We start from the raw sequence: 19,296 nt of genomic DNA, 5'->3' as shown, positions 1-19,296 counted from the left end.
ACGGGCATATGTATGGAAATTTTAACGTGGGAAATTGTCAAAATTATTTGATTGAATTATTAGCTATTGTTGTGAAACTCTTACTGTGCTCTAATTTGGTATACGTGAGCATACCAAAGAAAAGACAATTCATATATAAGAATAGAAACAGGCTCCACTAAATCAAGCCTTTTCAGGCCACACAGGCATCCACCCTATCTCTTGCTCCTAATCAATCAGGAACAAGGGGTGTCCTGATCATCATTGCAGAAGACCCCCGAGTACCCTGTTAGGGACTTCCCCTCACATGCACGCAAGTCCAGAATAGGCCAGTAACCATCGATATATAATTTGCTGGGTGGTGGTAGTGAGTAATACTACCCTTTTGAGTATGTCATGTGCAAACACACTCATACACACACAGCTGCACCTGTGCAGAACACCAAGAAGGGTGTAAACCAAAGTGTAAGCCAGAGTCGGGATGTAGTCATGCCTCTTCAAACCAAGAAAACCCCCGTGGCAGCTCCCCTCAGGGAGCCAGTCAGCAGACTTGCAGCTATGCTGCCTCCCTTGGGTCAAGGCGTAAGGCCTCCTCCCCTCAAACCCTGAGTGCATCACACAGTGACCTCTTACCAATTAGCAACACTAGAGTCAGTCAGTCTGGGAGTTGATGTGTTACTTAGGGGTTGGTTCTATCTATGAGAGTCTTTCCGCTCAGATAAACGGGGAACCACTAGATGGGAGAGGTCACATTTTAAAAACTGTCAAGTATTATAAAAGGCTAGATCATGTTTTGAAGACTGTGTGTTTAAGAGTTATTTATTTATTTAAAAAGCAGAGTACAGAGAGAGAAGGAGCAACACAGAGAGCATGAGCGATCTTCCATCCACTGGTTCACTCCCAATAGCCCATAACAGGGCAGGGTCAGTCAGAAGCCAGGAGCTTCATCCAGGTTACCCACCATGGTTTTAGGGTTTCAAGCACTTGGACCATCCTCCACTGCATTCTCAGGTGCATTCACAGGGAACTGAATTGGAAGTGGAGCTGATGGGACTCAAATCAGCACCCCAATGTGATGTCAGCATTACAGGTAGTGGAGTTACTCAGTAGACCACAAAGCCAACCGTAAAGATTAAATAATGTTACTGCTTTTTTCCCCAATACATTAAATTCTTGCGGATCATATAATTAGTGTTGGGTATGCAATGATCTTGACAGTAGCAGATAGAGATTCTTAAGCCATCATTTATGATTTTGCTTTAAAAAATAACCGTTGAACTCATCTGGACAATAAGATGCTGGACTTTATGCTTGGTAAATGCTTGCAATGAAAGAATCTCAACTGAATTTGAACTGTGGTAATGCAACAAGGTGGAGGAATCCACCAAGGGGGGAGGGTTTGGGGAGGGGTTGGGGGAATACCAGTGCTTATAAAACTGTGTCACATAATGCAATGTAATGAATAAAAAAAGCTTAAGCAAATAAAATGAGGACAATAATAAAAATCCAAAAAACAATACTTTTATCCATGCTAGTTTCTGAGGGTTACTCTGCTTCAGTTGTCTCAAGTTTAGGGAAATTGTGTTGTCTCCTAGTTTCCCCTATGTCGACTGAGGCAGGCTCTGAGTCCTAATCTCTGTGACTCGTTCACTGTGTGTGGCGGGTACAGACCACACTTGCAATGATAAATAGCAATGAAGGCTGAGACAGCGTGGAGTTGATTCATACAATTTCTCACTTCCTTGCCTTCTTCTACTCAGCTGTCACTGTAAACCAGAGCCCATGCCATGGTACATAAACAGCAGAAATTAAATATTTGCTTAGCTTATTCTTTTATAGCCCTTCTGCAAAGCATGAAAGTAGTGGTTCTCAAAAAAGCAATTCATGGCAAGAGGAGAAAAAACAAGAATTACATGGCTCTCAGAGAGCTAAAAGTATATTTATAATTTTTATAGGTTTGCGATGAGGTTATAGTTTCACTAACTTTGTTTTATTTTTTTACATTCTTATAACTGTTTTCTTTAAAAATTTTAACGGCAGATTTAAAAGATGGCAATATTATATCAACTCACAAAACATTTAGAGGAACTTTACTTGTCTGTAATATGAAAACTCAGAACCAGTGCTCTGGGGAGTGGATTGATGTGGCCAAGAGCACAGAATCTCCATCAGCCTGGCAAATGATTTCCACCAGGAGGAAACAGGGGGCACAGGGAGGAGCCGGGGAAGCTTTGAAAAGGCATCCGCAATCGCAGGTGCCACTGGAAGCTGACTTCAGGCTTGGCAGGCCGACCAGTAACTCTCAACAATGGAATGCACTCTTGTGAAAAATTTGATTCCAAGAGATCTATACAACTCTTCTTTTATACAAATATTAATCCTGACAGAACTGCAATCTGGGATAATACATTCATTGTTCACTTGAGGCTAGATATTCTGGTAATACCACAAAAGTTTTGGAGAAAAACAGAGATTGGGAGAAAAAAAAGACTTAGATATAGAGTAAATAACTACCTTCAAATCATATATGCCCTGGAGAATAAATGTGGTTGGTATTAATTCTCTGTGTCTCACTATCCTTCCCACATTTGCAAGGCACTTATTATAGTATCTGTCATAATGTGTTTACAAAAACAGGGAGATGCATAAATAAATGAAGGGGAGACTAGTACTTACTGTGATGTCAATGAAAATGTCTGTTTATCTGAGTATTTATAGATGCATAATTAGTCCAAGCATTTGAGAAGGATGGGGCTTTAGGACTGCGTAAACAGCGAACATCCACTAAGTGAATTTCCATGATATACCAAAGGAAAATCTTGGAAATGAAAGTTGAATACAGATTTTTTTAAAATGCATGAGATGTTTTCTATTGGTCAAAATCAAAATGTAATGTTTTTGTCCCCTTTCCCTATTTTAAAAGAGTCTCTCTGGGGTTTGCTGATTCTTCTAGAGTTAACTCAACAAAATGCAATTTAGTGAGAGACATTTGATGTTTAAAAGCCTTTTGAGTCTTCAAAAGAGCAAGCTCTGGGGGTTGTGTTGCATTCATCTTTGTATTTGTGGTATCTATTACTCCATTGTATGGCTCATGTTAAGTAAATGTTTGCTCAAAGAATGTATACATGTGGGCCAACAAAAAGCAAATTCAAACCTCTGAAATTTAAAATTTCAGTGCTCCAATGGTCTTTGTGCAAAATATTTCCTATTAAAATAATTTTGTTCGGTTTCGCAGACTCTAAATTTTGTCTCTCATTTCCAAATTACCACTTTTGAAACTCCTTCTGTTTCATTGCATTTGCTTCTTCACCATTCTAAGCCAGTTCTTGAGCAGTCACTCTGCCAAGGACAGCTATTTTGGTACTCCCTATCCCTGCTCTAGCACATATGTCATCACCAGCAGAAAGTGGAGAATTCTGTGCTTCTGGCTCACTTTGGCAGACAAAGGCACCATGAGCATTTGAATGTGCGTGAATTTCAAACAGGAAGTAGAGATGTTGTCTTCCACGTAGCCAACTCATCTTCATTTCATGAAGTGCCATTGTAAAGAAAACCTTTAGCAGTCTCGAGAATATAACTAAATGAGTGTGCACATATAAATTTATGCATTTGTGGGATGTACAGCCTATGCTGTCACCACAGAATATGGCCAAGTTGCTGTGGACATTCACAGGTATAAATTCTAAAAAATCCTTTCTATGTTTCTGACAGTTCTAGATGTTAGAGGGAAAAGGAATAACCCTGTTTGGGTTATATAGGCAATTTTGGCTATATTTTACAGACATTTTTATTCAAACAGTTCACTTTATAGGCTCAGATTTTTGGCCTGCCAGTAATCATATGGATGAAATATATCTGCTACTTTATTAAGAAAAGTGATGATCAAGATTATTTTGGTGGGTTGGAAAACTGGCACAATAGTTAAACTAAACTTTGAGATGCCAACATCCTATTTAGAGTGCTTGGGTTCAAATCCTGGTTTGGTTTCTAATTCTGGATTTCTGCTAAGGCACACCCTGAAAGGCAGCAAGTTATGGCTCAAATTCTTGGAGTTCTGCATTCACATGGGAGATTCAGAGAGAATCTTTCATCTGGTGGTTCATACCTGAAATGCCTGCAACAGCCAGGGCCAGGCCAGGCCAGGCCAGAGCCAGGAGCCAGGAACTCCTTCTACATCTCTCACATGGGTGACAGGGACCCAGGTGCTTAGGCTAGCATGCAGTTCATTAGCAAGAAGCTGAATCAAAAGTGGAATAATTGGGACTTGACCTATACTCTGATACAGGGTGCTGGTGTCACAAGGTGTGACTTAACACTGTATCACCATGCCAGCCCTAGTCCATGATTTTTGAGGCCCTAGGTGCTCTATTATTGTCTGATACGACTTTAAATATTTATAAAGACCTTTGTCCAGGGCCTGGTATGTTAGCCTAATGGCTAAAGTCCTCACCTTGCACAGCCCAGATCCCACATGGGTGCTAGTTCGTGTTCTGGCAGCTCCCTGTTTGTGGCCTGGGAAAGCAGCTGAGGACAGCCTAAAGTCTTTGGACCCTCCCATGTGGGAGACCCGGAAGAGGCTCCTGGCTTCAGATTGGCTTAGCTCCAGCCATCACGGTCACTTGGGGAGTGAATCATCGGACAGAAGATCTTCCTCTGTCTCTCCTATCTGTATATCTGACTTTCCAATAAAATAAATGAATCTTTAAAAAGAGAAAGAGAGTTCTTTATCTAAACATGGTGCTTTCCTGCAGAGATGGCATCTTCTTAATTGGTTCTTTGTTTTGTCTTCATTATCTAGACTCTCCACTACTCTACTCGTCTCTCCGGTGTTTTATTATATTTAATGATGATTTCGTAAACCTGTGTCTTTGTTGTACTTAAGGGAAAGGCTTGCTTATGTTGTGGTCTTCTGGCTACAGAGTTCTGCTCTGGTAGTATAGCTGTAAAACTGCTATTGGTTGGAACACTCTATGTGTGAAGCAAGTGATGCAGTTTGGTCAATTCTCTGTGGAGCTTTTCACTTTATTGGTATTTGTCTATTCCATTTTAATAAACCATTGGATAGATGCAGGCAGAACGTGCCACAAATCAATTATATGATCCATGTAGCAGCTTCAGTGTGCTTCAACCGCAAAGGACATACTTTGCTGAAATTGTATATTTAATTGCTGAGGTCTACATTGAATCTGTTAGATCTATCCTGTCTTTTCAAGTCCCGAAAACACCAGTGCAGTCTGTTTTGATGAGCACTTGCTCAGAACAAGCACACAATAAAGAATGAGATATGGCTTCTCTAGCACGGTTGCAGTAATAACAGACGAAACAGCAGTAGCATTACATTCCCCTTAAGAGCTTTTAATTTAATAGGAAACTCTTCTGCCTTCAGTGAGTTTTAGCATATTCATCTATTAATTCTTGAAGTATCTTTTTTTCCCTAACAACTGCTGAACACTGAAAAAGGTGTGAGGGTACAAAACACAGACTCTGTAAGGTGATTAAACAGACTTGGAGTCCTTTGTTGTCATTTGTATATAAATGTTCCACTACAGTATCTTTAAGGATATAGTTATTGGGATTCTAAGATGTAGAGGACCAAAATGCTTTGGACAGTGATTTTAGAGAGAAACTGAAAATCAAGGGTAGGCAGTGTGGCACAATGGATGAAGCTGCTGCTTGAACACCTTGCATCCATGGTAAAGGGCTGGCTCTGGTCTTGGCTACTCGGTGTCTTACCAATCTCTCTGCTACTGTGACTGGGAAACAGTGGATAATGGCTCTAAAACTTGGGTTTCTAGCACCCAAATGGGAACTTGGGTGAAAATGCTGGCTCTTGGCTATAGACCGGCCCAGCCTCAGTTTCTCTGGCAATATGAGAAGTGAATCAGCAGATGGAAAATTCTCTCATCATTTTCTTTGTCTGTTATTCTATCTTTCAAATATATGAATACATACTTAAAAGAAACAAAAAACAAAAATCACTTGCCTCTGTAGCTGAGACTCAACATTACTACTTCTTGGCCCTGTTCAAGTTTCTAGCTGCTGAATTTTCCACCAACTGGAAACTTTCTGCCTCTCATCTCTAATTTCTTTTCTGTTCTTCACGCCAACCTCAAAGTATGGCCACTGACATTATGGTTCTCATTCATATTGAATGGAATATCCAGATTTATGTAGGGACTGGGAGGTGATGGCAGCAAGAAGTGCAGTTAGCTTCATTTCCAGGTCCAGAACAGCCTTCCTTCTGCTTTAATTCTGTGAAAATAAAAGGGCTACTCATGCTCCCTACAGAGGCAATAACACAGAGTAAAGCACGCAAGTGGTAGTTTTTAAAAGTCTGCCTGATTGAGGCATAAATCATATACAGTAAAAATCCATCCCTTTTGATGCTTACTGTTCCATAAACCTTAACACTGTATGCAGTCTTACAACTGCTCATAAATAATGTAGAGAACACTTCTGCACCCCTCTAAAATTCCCTCATGTCCTTTAATCCCCACCTCCTAATCACAACCCCTTGACCAGCTTCCCCATACATCTTCTGACAACACGAATTTTGGCTCTTCCAGAACTCATGTAAACAGAGTTTCAATATGATTTATTCCACTTAGAATAATGCTTGTGAGAGCCACCCATGCAAATAATATTAATTTATTCGTTCTATCACTGCATAGCTTTGCATTTAGGGATATGTAACATCTTTTAGCTCAGGTACCAGGTGATGACTCTTTGGGCTATTTTCAGGTGCTTTTTTTTTTTGGCAATTGTTAATAAAATTAACCTGATCATTTGCATATTTTTTTATGTGGATACTTGATTTTCTTTCATCCCAAAGAATGGGATTTCTGTGTCCCATAGTAGACTATACCTCTAACTTTGTGAGAAACTTCTAGCTTTCCCCAAAGTGGCTATACTGTTTTGCAATACCACCTGTGACATGTGTGTGTTCCAGATGCTCACATACCTATCAGCATGTGACATTTTTAGAGTTTTTATTTGAGTCATTCTTGTAGATGTGTCATGGCACCTCACTCTAGTGACCAAGATTTTCAATATCTTTTTGTGTAGTTCACTTGCCAGCCATATCTCTTTTTTATGTATGGAAAAATACACTAAAGATCAAATTTACCATGAGGATCAGCCACTGGCAAACACACTCTACTTTGGGTATATGGATTTGCTGATCCTGGATATTCATATAGATGGACCCATTCATGGCTTGTTTCACTCAGTCTACCAAAACTTCATCATTTTTTATGGGTGGATAATATTCCATTGAATGGATATGTCACATTCTGTTTATCCAGTATTCAACTGATGAGCATTTGTGTTGCTTCCAACTTTTAACTATTTTGAATAGTACTGCTTTGAATGTATATGTGCAGCTTTTAGGAACACACTTTCTAAAATTCTTTTGAGTATATATTTAGGAGTGGAACTTTTCAGTTATATTGTAATTCCATATTTAACTTATTGAAGAATATCCAAATAGTTTTCCATATTTATTGAATTTTTGAGTAAATCACAAGAATTTTATTCATTTTTAAAGCCGTAGTCATCTTAATGGGTGTGAAATGGCACCTAATAGTGGTTTAATTTGCATTTTCCTAGTGGGTGGTGATGTAGGGCATCTTTTCCTGTTCTGATTGGCTATTTGCATTTGTTCTTTGACAAGATGTGTATTCAAGTCTTTTTGTCATTTTACTTTTTAACAAAGCTTTATTTATTTTCACTATAAAAAAGTTAAGTGGCCGGAAGAGCTCTTCTATTCTCTGGTTCATTCCTCAAATGAGGCTATGAGTACTAGAACCATCATGGCTATTTCCCAGGGTATGTAAATCCAGGAAGCTGGAATAAGAAGCAGAGCTGGGACATGAACTCAAGCATCCGACATGGGAGACAGTAGTCTGTGGGGGTGTCACAAAAGCTACGTCAAATGCTCACCCTTTTAACTGGATTATTTTTCTGCTGTTGAGCTGTGAGAGTCCTTTATACATCTGGACAGTAGATTCTTATTAGATATGTGATTCAAAAATATTTTGCCCTTTCTTGTTGTCTTTTCACCTTTTTGATAATATTTTGACACAAGGAAGTTTATCATTTTAGTGAAATCCAAATTGATCCTTTTTTATTGTTGCTTATATTTTCACGTTATACCTAAGAAACAATTGCCAAACTGAAGGCCATGAAGATTTACTGCTGTTTTCTTCTGGGAGTTTTATGACTTTAGTTTGTACTTTCAGATTTTCTGTTTATATGATATTTTTATATATAGTTGGCAGTAAATGGCCTGCTTCATTCTTTTGTATGTGGTTATCCATTTGTTCCAGGGCCATATGTTTATGGCAGATCTTCCCCTAGAGTATTCTGGGGAACATTCTTGGAAATCAGGTGACTATCAGGTATGGGTTTATTTGTGGACTCTCAATTCTGTTCCACTTACCTATACCTATCCTTTTGTTAGTATCATATTTTTTTGTTACTTAACTTGGTAGTATGTTTTGAAGTCAGGAAATATGAATCCACCTAAATTGTTCTTTGTCAATGCCGTTTTGGATATTTAAGGACCCTTGAAATCCCATATGAGTTTTGGAATGAGCTTGTTCATGTCTATAAAGGCCACTGGGATTTTGACAGATTGAAATGAGTTTATATAGGACTTTGGGTATTACTGCTATCTTAAAAATATTAAGTCTTTTAATGTGTGGTATCTTTTCATATGAGTTTTAAAATTCTTTCAGCAGTATTTTATACTTTTCAGTGTAGAATTGTTTTTCATTGTTACATTAATATTTCTTCTTGTGTGAAGTGCTCCTCCAAATATTTGCTAATGTTTAAATAAGTGGACTGGTATTTTTCACTACTGATTTGTAAGGGGTGTTTTATATATCCAGGACACCAGTCTTGCATCATGAGTTTTATGCTTTATAAACATTTTCTTTAAGTCTCTCACCAACTTTTCATTTCCCTAACAATTTCTTTCAAAGTTTAGTGTCTCATCAGGCTCGTTTTAACAGTTTCTTCTTCTGGAGTTTGTGTTCTAAGAAATGTCTGCCAGTTCCAAGGTCATCAGGATATCTCACTGCTTTCACTTAGAATTATAGTGGAAGATGTCATGTTTAGGGTTGTAACTCATTTTTAGTGAATTTTTGCATTTAGTGTGAAATATAGACTTTTGGATTGAAACTTATGTGCTCTAATTTTTTTTGTTGCTTACTAATTGCATCAGTTTAGACAAAACATTGCATAGGAACTTCAGTTTCTTACTTAAAACAAAGATAATATTTAGTTACTGACCTGTCAAGAGTGTGACAGTCAAATGAAGACAAATATGAAAGAGCTTTCTAAAATAAGAGTATACATGCTAATTATTTCCTATTTGACAATAGTAAAAATAAGGATAATGTAAAGATATATCTAATCTGTGGAAAGTCAGGATTCAGAAACATTACTGATAGAAAAGAGGTATTTAAAAACCAGGATGTTACTGAGTTCTACTTCCACTTCACACCAGATCCCCGAGATCCCTAAGCCTCAACTTTCCCACCTATGTGAAGGATAAAGCAAGTTACAGAGCATAAGGAAGACACGTGGAGTGATCTAAGTAGCATATAAAAGGGGAGAAAAAGAATACAACACTCTTCTGTGAACTATCATGTCACCTAGCAACGTGACAACAATTGATGTCAAAGACCAAGGTAAAAAGAGGGATTAAGAGGATCTGAAACTAGAACCACTGCAACCCCTCTCTATTTTAGACACTTCTGGTTGTGGTAATGACAGCATCCCTGCCAGATAGCGTTGGCAGTAACTGAGCTGGACTAAGCTGTCATGTCGAGACATGTCAGCTCAGCAAAGCAGTGGCACATCCAGCACATCCCTCCAGGCTGGCCATCCCACATTGCATTCTGTGATTTTTGCCAAACAGATTTACTGGCCACACCTCAAATGCCCCTGGCCTCTTTTGCCTCTGGGGAAGTGCACGTGTGTTGTTGGAACATTGTTCCAACATCACTTCCTTTGCTTTCTGACTTCCTCATGGTGCAGGCTTTAACTCGAGTGACATCTTCTGCTTCCTCTTCTTGACTTCTCTCTGATCACAAAATGTACTGTGTGTACTTTTCATAGAGCAAACTTCACTCCAGCATGATAATCTGCTCATCAGCTACCCTCACTGACTTTAAGAGAATCACCTTTAAAGAAAGGAGCTTCTCTTTGAGGCTATCCTGAGGAATGTCTGGCCCATAGTAGGAGTTCAGCCATTGTGTATTGAATGAAATGAGTCAATACTGTTAATTTCTAATCTGAGTATAAATAGTCCCTGCCAACTAAACATTTTTGTGTGTTTTGTGGCATAATGCTTGTGTCTAATTTAAATAGTCCAAGTACATTTGCACTTTAAAAACTGAGCTGGAATAGAGTTTATTTCTACCAGGGCATTCGTGTCCATGTAATAACATCTCCCCATCCAAGTCAATGGATTCATAGTGAGTGCAGATGATTGTGTATATAGCATGTGCCCAGAAAAAATTACACAAACTCTTTTAAAATATTTCTATAAAGAAGTGCTTTTCAAAATAACTGGTAGTTTTGGATGACAGCTATAATAACTATATGGAAAGGCAAATCTTATTATCTGAGAAAAATGATTTCATTTAATATCATGTAGAATTTTGTGGTGTGAATAGAGGACATACGTGGCCTTATGAAGTTTAATTAACTTGTGAGTGTGCATCTTTAATCATCAGAAGTTCTCAGCACACACATGTACTACTTTATCATAAATGGAGGAACGTGGTTAGGTAGGTGCTAGAGAGAAAGAGGTGGGAGATAATACAATGGAAACTTAGAACTGAAAACCATGGAGTGTCTTGCTGTTGGTAGATTGGGTGGTGACACAGTCCAGCAATCCCAAAGGCCTATTTTGGCCCTCTAAATGTCACTATAACATATAGTACACAAGCAGAAGTGCTCTTAAGGTCATCATTTCATGCCAGGGAATGCTGACTCATGGCACAAATGTGTTGAATTTCCAAATGCTGGAAAATGTGCAAGTTAGCATAGGAAGAATTGACAAGAAACCAAATTCCCTTTAACAACAAAACACCAAGAAAGCCCATAAGTGGTCAAGAGTTCCCTTTCTCTTCAGAGAGCTACAACTTTTATCTCACCTGATATTCTGATATTGTTCAGTAATTGCTTAGGGTATGAGAGTGTCGCAGCCTGTGGCACTCCAGCGGTCTTTCTGAAACATCCCTGTTCAGAACCATTTAACATGCAAAATAGAGAAGAAACAGAGAAACTCTGAAAGGGAAGAGTGGATAGAAAAATAAAATGCAGGGCAGCAGTGGGCATGAAGAGAGGTAATCAAGACAAGGAGGAATGCATAGCTAATCTACCAGGAATTGACGCTGGAAGTCCCTTGACCCTTCCTCTTCTTTACCCCTCCCACTTCTAACCACCACTACTAGTAACGTTGAGAATTGGTTTCAAACCAGCCTCTGAGCTAGATGGTTTCTATTGTGTCCTCTCATTTCACTTCCAACTACAACTGGAATGGGTAGGTTTCATTGTTATTATTGGGGAGGACGCTAAGGCTCACCATCAAACTTCCCTGGCCCTAAAGCACACACAGAACCTGGGCTTAAACTAAAGTTTGTCTGACCTTCAAGTCCAAGATCATAATAACACATTATTAAACATCCAGGATTATAAATTACATGTAACAGAGAAAAGTCATGGGACTATGAAAAGCCGAACCAGAAGAGACTGATTCTAGTGGAGAGGAACTAGAAAACATGCCTATTGTGTTTAATAAACACAAGTGCGGTGATACAGATGTTTCTCAGTTTCCTCTACAATATGCTCACAACACAGATGGTTCCAGTAATCCTAAAAGGTGTGGGGATGTCTTCTGACCAGCAAGGAAGCAGTTAGCTCCCTAGTAGATACCAGGTGGCTGTCCTCTAATTCAAATCTATTACCACCTGCCCAAAGATAGGCTCATTGCCACCAACCTGCCTCCATTTGACACACGCATGTTTACTCAAAGCTTCTGTCAATTGGAGTTACCAGGCATCCTCTGCGTGTTTGAGTAATTTGCTAGAGGGGCCCAGAAAACTCAGGGAAATTCTTACTTAGGTTTCCTATAAGGGATGTTACAAAGGGCATAGATGACAAGAAGAATAGGGTGAGGTATGTGGGATGGGGTGAGGAACATCTCTTGTGTCTACATTCAGAAAACTCAATAACCCAGAAAATTCAAAACCAAGCAATTTAGTTAAGAAACAGGCAAACGAGTCAGCACGTTGGCTCAACAGACTAATTTGCGTACAAGCATCGGCAACCTGTATGGTTCAAGTTCTAGCTTCCCCACATACAATTTAGCTTTCTGCCTATGGCCTGGGAAAACAGCAGAGGATGGTCCAAGTTCTAGGGCCCTTGCATTCACACAGGAGACTCGGAAGAGCCTTCTGGCTCCTGGCTTTGGATTGGCTCAGCTCCGGCCATTGCGGCCGCTTGGGGAAGTGAACTAGTGGATAGAATATCTTTCTCACTGTTTCAATCTGTGTGTTAACTCTGACTTTCAAAAACATAATGTTACAATGACAACTGATAGCAAATACTGGCAAGGATATGGAGAGAAGAGAATGTTTATATATTGTTTGTGAGAATGAACGTTAACACAGCCATTATGGAGAACTTTAAAGTCCTGGAAGAAGTCTCAGCAAAGATGAATTATCTTAAATTGCTTTTGATCGCTAGATTGTGTTTCTCTTACTTCAACAGCATGCCAAGATTGGATCATTAGGGGCTGTAGGGTTTTTTATGTGTTTTTTTTTAAACAATTTACAGCAGGTGTTGCTAACTCTAAACTCATAGAGGAACATTAGATTTCTGATAAATCCTCATAATTTTATGCAATTTTTGTGATTAGATGTAGCTTTGTGCTTTTTTTAATTAAAAGAATCTTCATGCTCATAGCGTTAGACACACTGTTTAAGGGTTCATGATCCTTAAAAAAAGGAGGAATATAAAGGCATGGTTCTAGGGCAAAGCATGAAGTGAAGAGACACAAGTTTAGAAGACAACTGTATGTTTTCTAACTATTGCACAAGCATAACAGGTTAGTCTGAATCCATTAATACCAATGGATTCATCACTACCTCCCCTTCCACTGAAATTCTTCTGAGTTTAATATTTAAAAACACATTAGGTGATTTTTAAAAATGTGTGAGTGTGCTAAAAATAAAGTGGAAGAAAAGGGCCACTAATGTTTTCTGCAACTGAAGCAAGATGGGAAAAATTAAACCTGAAAGCAAATCAGACATTTCTCACAGTCTGAGAAAGGAATAATGATAGACACTAATCCAAAAGAAAATATAGGAAATAATAGTGATGTATGTAAGCCACTAGGGCTACCACATAGACTCAGTGGTCCCCGTCTGCATATGGAAAAGATTTTCCTACCCTTCCTTTGAGCAGAGTTAATACACCTTTGTTGCAGAAGCCTAGATCACCGAATTACAGACTAAGGATCAATTTAAAATAACTAAACATTCAAAATATGATGGAAAATAGCTGCAGAAAAGGAGGAATAAAGGACCATTAAAAATCCCCCGCCCCCGTTTTTGCTAGGTTCCTTTGAACCAACTGCTCAGTTGTTTACTCAGACCTAAAATGGGAGGTACCAGAGGCAGTACCCTCATCTTTGAAACCTGACTTTTTTCTCATGTGCCCCTTTCCTGACCGAAGACCAGCAGTCCTAAGAATGTGCCAGTGTCTCAAGGGCAAAATTCAAGCTAGTGTCTTAGGAGAAAGCCTTCAGCAAACAGTAGTCCCTAGTGCTTAACGAACTGAGTACTAGGAATATGGTAGGGATTCGCTGCATGTTTACTGAAAAAAAAAATGAGTAAATGAACAAGCATTTTATGCTGCCACCATGGATGGGTGACTTGAGAGCTACAACTGGGACAAGAGCGCACCAGGAAAACAAGACAGCGATCACACAGAACTCTCCTCTCTCTGAGTCAGCAGCCATTTGCTTGCTGCGGCTCTAATCTTAAAGGACTGTCTCTCAAAGTTCTGTCCACAACTGGCAGACACTGCCTCATCAAAGCCATTAAAAAAGGGATTGTAGAGGTGGAGGAGGGTGGGTGTTGCAGGCTGAAAGTCCCTGCAACTGGTATCCACATTTCTAGAAATGTTGTAAATAGGTTATGTTATGTGGAAGGGAAGAATTAAGCTTACAAATACAATGGAGACGACTAACGAGGTGCATCTGGTGGGGAGAGCAGCCCAGCTCTCCCAGGTGAAACTCATGTAATCCCAACAGTACTTAAAAGGAAGAGAGGCAGAAGGTCGGAGGGCTGCAGTGTGAGAAGCACTGCTCTGGTGTTGCTGTCCTTGAAGATGGAGGCAGGCGCTCCAGCCAGAGGATGTGGGCACTTCTCAAAGACGGAAGAAAGCGTGGGAATGGACGAGACCCATCTTAGACGTATGATCTCCAGAACTGTAAGTGAATACGTCTGTGTTCTTTTAAGCTTTTGGCATTTGTTTTGATACCAACAGGAACAAGGTGTGTAAAGTGTGGAAAGGATAAACCGATGTCTTTACTAGCTCTAGGACCACGACGAAGTTATTTTCATCTCTTTGAGGTTTTGTTTTCACATTACTAGACTGGGTTAACTTTATAAGACTGCTTTTAAAAATGATCTATGTGGGATTTATCATTAAATGCAGTTTCTTATTTGGATTTAATTGTTAAAACATTTCTATTAAGACTGTCTTTAAGGGCAGTTCTAGGGTCCCGGATAAGCTGAGAAAGAGATATGGAAATTTCCCATGGCTCTATCGACATATCTGACTAGAGGTGTACATTTATTCTGAGTGGTGCTTCTACATGAACAGGAAGTGATCATTGAGAGTCTCAGGTGTCCACTGGGGCTGATGTTGAATGTTCTATGGGCAACGTATTCATCGTTGTAGTATAAAAGAGCATTTCCACCGTTTTGCAAATGCTCTTTGCTGCTCTGACTTCTGATAGCCACCTGTCATTTTTCAGTCTTCACATAATTTCGTTTTTCGTAGGAAGCTATAGGAAGTCGGAATCCTACAACATGTAAGCATATCCAAGATGACCTCTTTCCGTGTCCCTTGCACAGGCAGTTCATGTGTTTTTAGTGTTGAAAAATACTGCCTTGTGTGGATGTGCTACAATACGCTTATTCATTTGTCTACTGAAAGACATTCTCGTTGCTTCCATACTTTTGGCAAATTACATGCAGGTTTCTGTGTGGACATGTTTTCAGCTTCACTTAGTATTAAGATAGCTTGAGCACAGAATTAAGAGTATGCTGAGTTTTGTAAGAAACTACCGAACTGTTCTCTGAAGTGGCCACACCCATTTTGCAATCCCAGAAGCAATAAATGGAAGCTCTTAACAATGTCACCAGCAATTGGTGTTGTCAGTGTTGTGCATTTGGGCCGTTCTCTGTGTGTAGTGGTATCTCTCATTGTCGCTTGCAAAACTACTTTGTACATTAAAGATCGCATCTTTGTATCACCTGGGCCTGGTACTCCACAGGTGCTCATCATTGCTATGCTTCTTAGTTTCTCTTCCTGCCTGTTCTCCATGCAAGTGTGTGCCAGGGTGTGGTGAATGTAGAGGAAAGGAGTGGGGATAAAATGGATGTGGAGCAAGCTTTTAGCCTAGGATGGGGAATGGTCCCCATCTCCTAGTGGCTGAGACTGGCACTTGGGTCTGTGACCCATTTGAGATTTTCATAAAATTAGGATGCGTTGGTTCTGTCATTTGCTTTTACAGGGAAGGATAACCAGAAGAAAGGGGTGGAGTGTGATGAACAGAAGAAGGGTTTGGTGGTGTCTGAAAGAGAGGAGAAAAAAATCACAGGGGGCCCTAGGCTAGAAGACCCTGTGGGTGGCTGGGGTATCCCCTAACTTGGCATCAGCTGATGGTTCCTCATTGCTTTTGTTTCTGGTCCAGCATGACACTTCCCTTCAGTTCTGTACTTCAGCTGGTAATATTCCCATACAAACAAATGTGGGTTTACTAAAGGTGGATCATTTGTAAGTGGATGACAAGGGAAAGCAGTGCATACAGTTATGTCAAATGCCAAAGGTTAAGATGGGCATTTTAAAGGCACTGGAGAAGTGCTTTCTAAGGAAGAATAACTGGAAACTAACCAGCTAAATACTAAATCTCTTTACCATTACTTAGTTACATATATATCACCTTAGAAAACGGCCTGCGTAATTCTGGTAATATTACAGTGTGGCTGAGATCTTTGTGGTAAATAATGCTGTGTTCTATAAAACGCTTGGGGAACTCTGAGAAGTATATGACAACTGGAAAATGCTCAATTCAACACTGAATAATTACAAAGTCCCTTTAAGGCTCCTCATTCAATGTAGATTTCACAATTAGAGAGTTGTAAATGCAATGGAATAATTTCAACATCGAAATTGTAATAAAATCATCATTAGGGCTTGGATGTACATAGTGTTCAAAGATTTTTAAATTAAATTTTATGAGATTGTACAACTTTGACTAAAATGTTTCTGGGTAGGACAAATCTCTTTATGTGAGCACATCAGCTTTTTAAAAAACAAGTAGATTTTAAACTTGCAGTTTATGGGACCCCACAACCTTTTTCTTAAAGTAACTTTATAAATTGTAATAGAACTGTTGCACAGATCTAGCATCAAATTATATCAAGATTATTTCCTTGGGCTTTATTTCAAGCAAACTTAAAACTAAGTTAAATAGCATTTAAAGACATCTAAATACTGCTATTTCTGAATAAAAAGGAGAAAAGGCTGGGTCTTCTAAAGTGACCATGATACTTCCAAGTAAATATTTCCCCCAAAAGTTCACTGTATAATTTAACTTGAAGATGTATATAAACATATAGACTCACTGCAGTACTTTAGGAAGTAATTTACCATTTCCTATGATTTTGAAAAGCCCTTTAAAATATACAATTTTTCTGCCATTTCCTATAACAGCATTTTTTTTTTTCACATCTTGCATGACTAGTGGTGCGGTTAAGTCAGTTAATCAATGGTCTCAGAGGAAAGGAATAGACAACTTAGTGCTTCTCGTCAGACTGTCTCCACCAATACTCTTACGCAGAATCTTGAGAATCAATATTTACTTAGTATAAGGAGGTCTATGTTCCATCTGACCAAATGATCAGCACGTTTATCTAACTGAAGAAAATGGCTCACCTTACTGTTGTATATAGGTATTCGATTTTCTCCCCTAAAAATCTTACTGACAGCAGTCAAAACCAAAGTGGGAACTTAATAAAAATGAAAATTGTGGTAGTAAAATGCATCTGCAAAGTTAATTTGACATAGTGCAAAAATTTGAGAGGATATAGTGGTTTTCATGCAACCACAGTTCTGATTTAGAAAAACCCCAGAGAAACGGCTGCATTTTGATAACCTGCCTTGTGCCTGACTAGGAAACCCCAGCATTTCAGCATGTTTCACGATGTCAGAATTTGAACATTACATTGGTTAAAAATTCCATGTAGTTGTTACTGCAAGCTGGTAGGATGATTAAACCTGTAGAAGTTGCATGCATTAGTTGGGGAAGCATGTTTGCTCCAACATTACCATCATTTCCTCTTAATAGAAAATGACAAAGGATGAAAGAGCAAAGTTCTGTTGGTTGACTAAGACAATTGTTTTCATCCCAGTGGCTTCCTTGATTACCTGTGAGTATGTCCATTTCTGGCACTGGGTAGCAATTGGCTTAGGCAAACCTGGCAAGATGTGTTCCAGTTGCTGCATTATTAACTCCTGTACTTCTTCCATGCTGTGTTCCAAGTATGCAAGTCCAAATGGAACAGTGGTGTGAACTACAATGGAAGGTCCAATTTCTGAAGACTCTGTGGTATAAGAGAACATAAAAATACATCTTAAAATGGGAAACAAGAAAACAACTCTCTGTATTTCAATCCTTGGTAGGGGCTGATCGCAATAATTGGCAATAAGCAGAGGGGAAAATGATGTTAATCATCGAAGCATCAAGTAGATTGCATCTAAAATTCAAAATCCAGTTTCTCTGAAGAAGACAGAATCAAAATATATTTTAACTTATTTGAAAGATGGAGGGAGAGACAGCAAGACTATCCATCTGCTGATACTCCAAATACTTAAGAGTCAGGTCTGAAGCTAGAGCCTGGAGTTGAATCCGTCTCCCAGGTTGGTGGCAGGGACCTAGCAATTGGAGCTGTCTCCAAAGTGCACATCAGCAGGAATATCGATTTGGAAGCAGAGCCAGGACTAAAATCCAGACATTCCTATATGGGATGCAAGGATTCCAAGTGGTTTATTGATTGCTGTCCCAGAACAACCACCCCTAACGTGTGTCTTAGAGTCCAAACTGTTGGGTGTTGCTACAGAACTGGAAAAAAGGATAAGAAGTGTACTTAATATACACTGCCTGGACCTACTCAATTTCATCTTTCATCTGCTAAATTGCAATCTCTTTAGGGCAGGTTCCATTTCTCTTATACACAGTCATCATGCTTTAACTCTTAAAAACAAAGTATATATTTAATAGATACTTGGTAGAATAATTCGTCTTTGACACTTCCAAAAAGAAATCAAACTTCTGGGGCCCAGGCTGTGGCAGCACAGTGCTTAAAACTGCCGGCTGAGACTCCACTATTCCATATGGCTACCAGTTTGAATCCTAGCTGTTCAAATTCCAATCCATCTTCCTGCTCATGTGCCCAGAAAAGCAGTGGAGGATGGCCCAATGACTTGGGCCTCTGCCACCCATGTAGGTGACCCTGGAGAAGCTCCTGGTTTTTGGCTGAGTTCTGGTTACATGCAGAGTGAACCAGTGGATGGATTATCTCTGTCTGTCCCTCTTTCTGTAACTCCACCTTTCAAACAAGCAAACAAATCTCAAAAGAAATAAAAATTCTTAAGCAGATTTGTTCTCACAATGAGTTTTTATTTTTAACCAGCATTAGACATGTTTCTCCATTCATAACTTGTAAAAACTTTACAGTTTTATTTGCCATTGAGTTTTTTTTTCCTCTAGTCTCATAATGACTTTGTGTCCTTCACTGTCTAGTAGACTAGTTATAAATGGCCATTACATAATAAGAGTATTGTCTGGTATTTAAACTGTGTAAAAGCAAAAGTAGAGATAAACAAGATAGTAGACTCAAGATATTTAAAACACACCAAGAAATATTTGAAATGTAACATTTTCAAGTCGACTTTCATTTTCTTGAAAATATTAATGTGTATAAGGTACTGCCAGGAGATGGCAAG

At 39.1% G+C, this 19,296-nt stretch overlaps 1 protein-coding gene across 3 annotated transcripts in view; it reads right to left on the bottom strand.

The window, feature by feature from the left end:
• Window positions 1-19,296, bottom strand: part of RNLS (renalase, FAD dependent amine oxidase) — a 283,483-nt gene that overhangs the window by 49,953 nt on the left and 214,234 nt on the right. For all 3 annotated transcript variants that reach the window (XM_058671330.1, XM_004583380.4, XM_058671329.1), the window contains one exon: window positions 17,719-17,894. In XM_058671330.1, the coding sequence (XP_058527313.1) occupies window positions 17,719-17,894 (176 nt within the window). The remainder of the gene's footprint in view (window positions 1-17,718; window positions 17,895-19,296) is intronic.

The sequence above is a fragment of the Ochotona princeps genome, chromosome 13 (assembly GCF_030435755.1).
Source record: "Ochotona princeps isolate mOchPri1 chromosome 13, mOchPri1.hap1, whole genome shotgun sequence".
Classification (NCBI taxonomy): domain Eukaryota; kingdom Metazoa; phylum Chordata; class Mammalia; order Lagomorpha; family Ochotonidae; genus Ochotona; species Ochotona princeps.
Note: the sequence above shows the minus strand (reverse complement) of the source record. Positions and strands in the feature narration are given on the sequence as shown.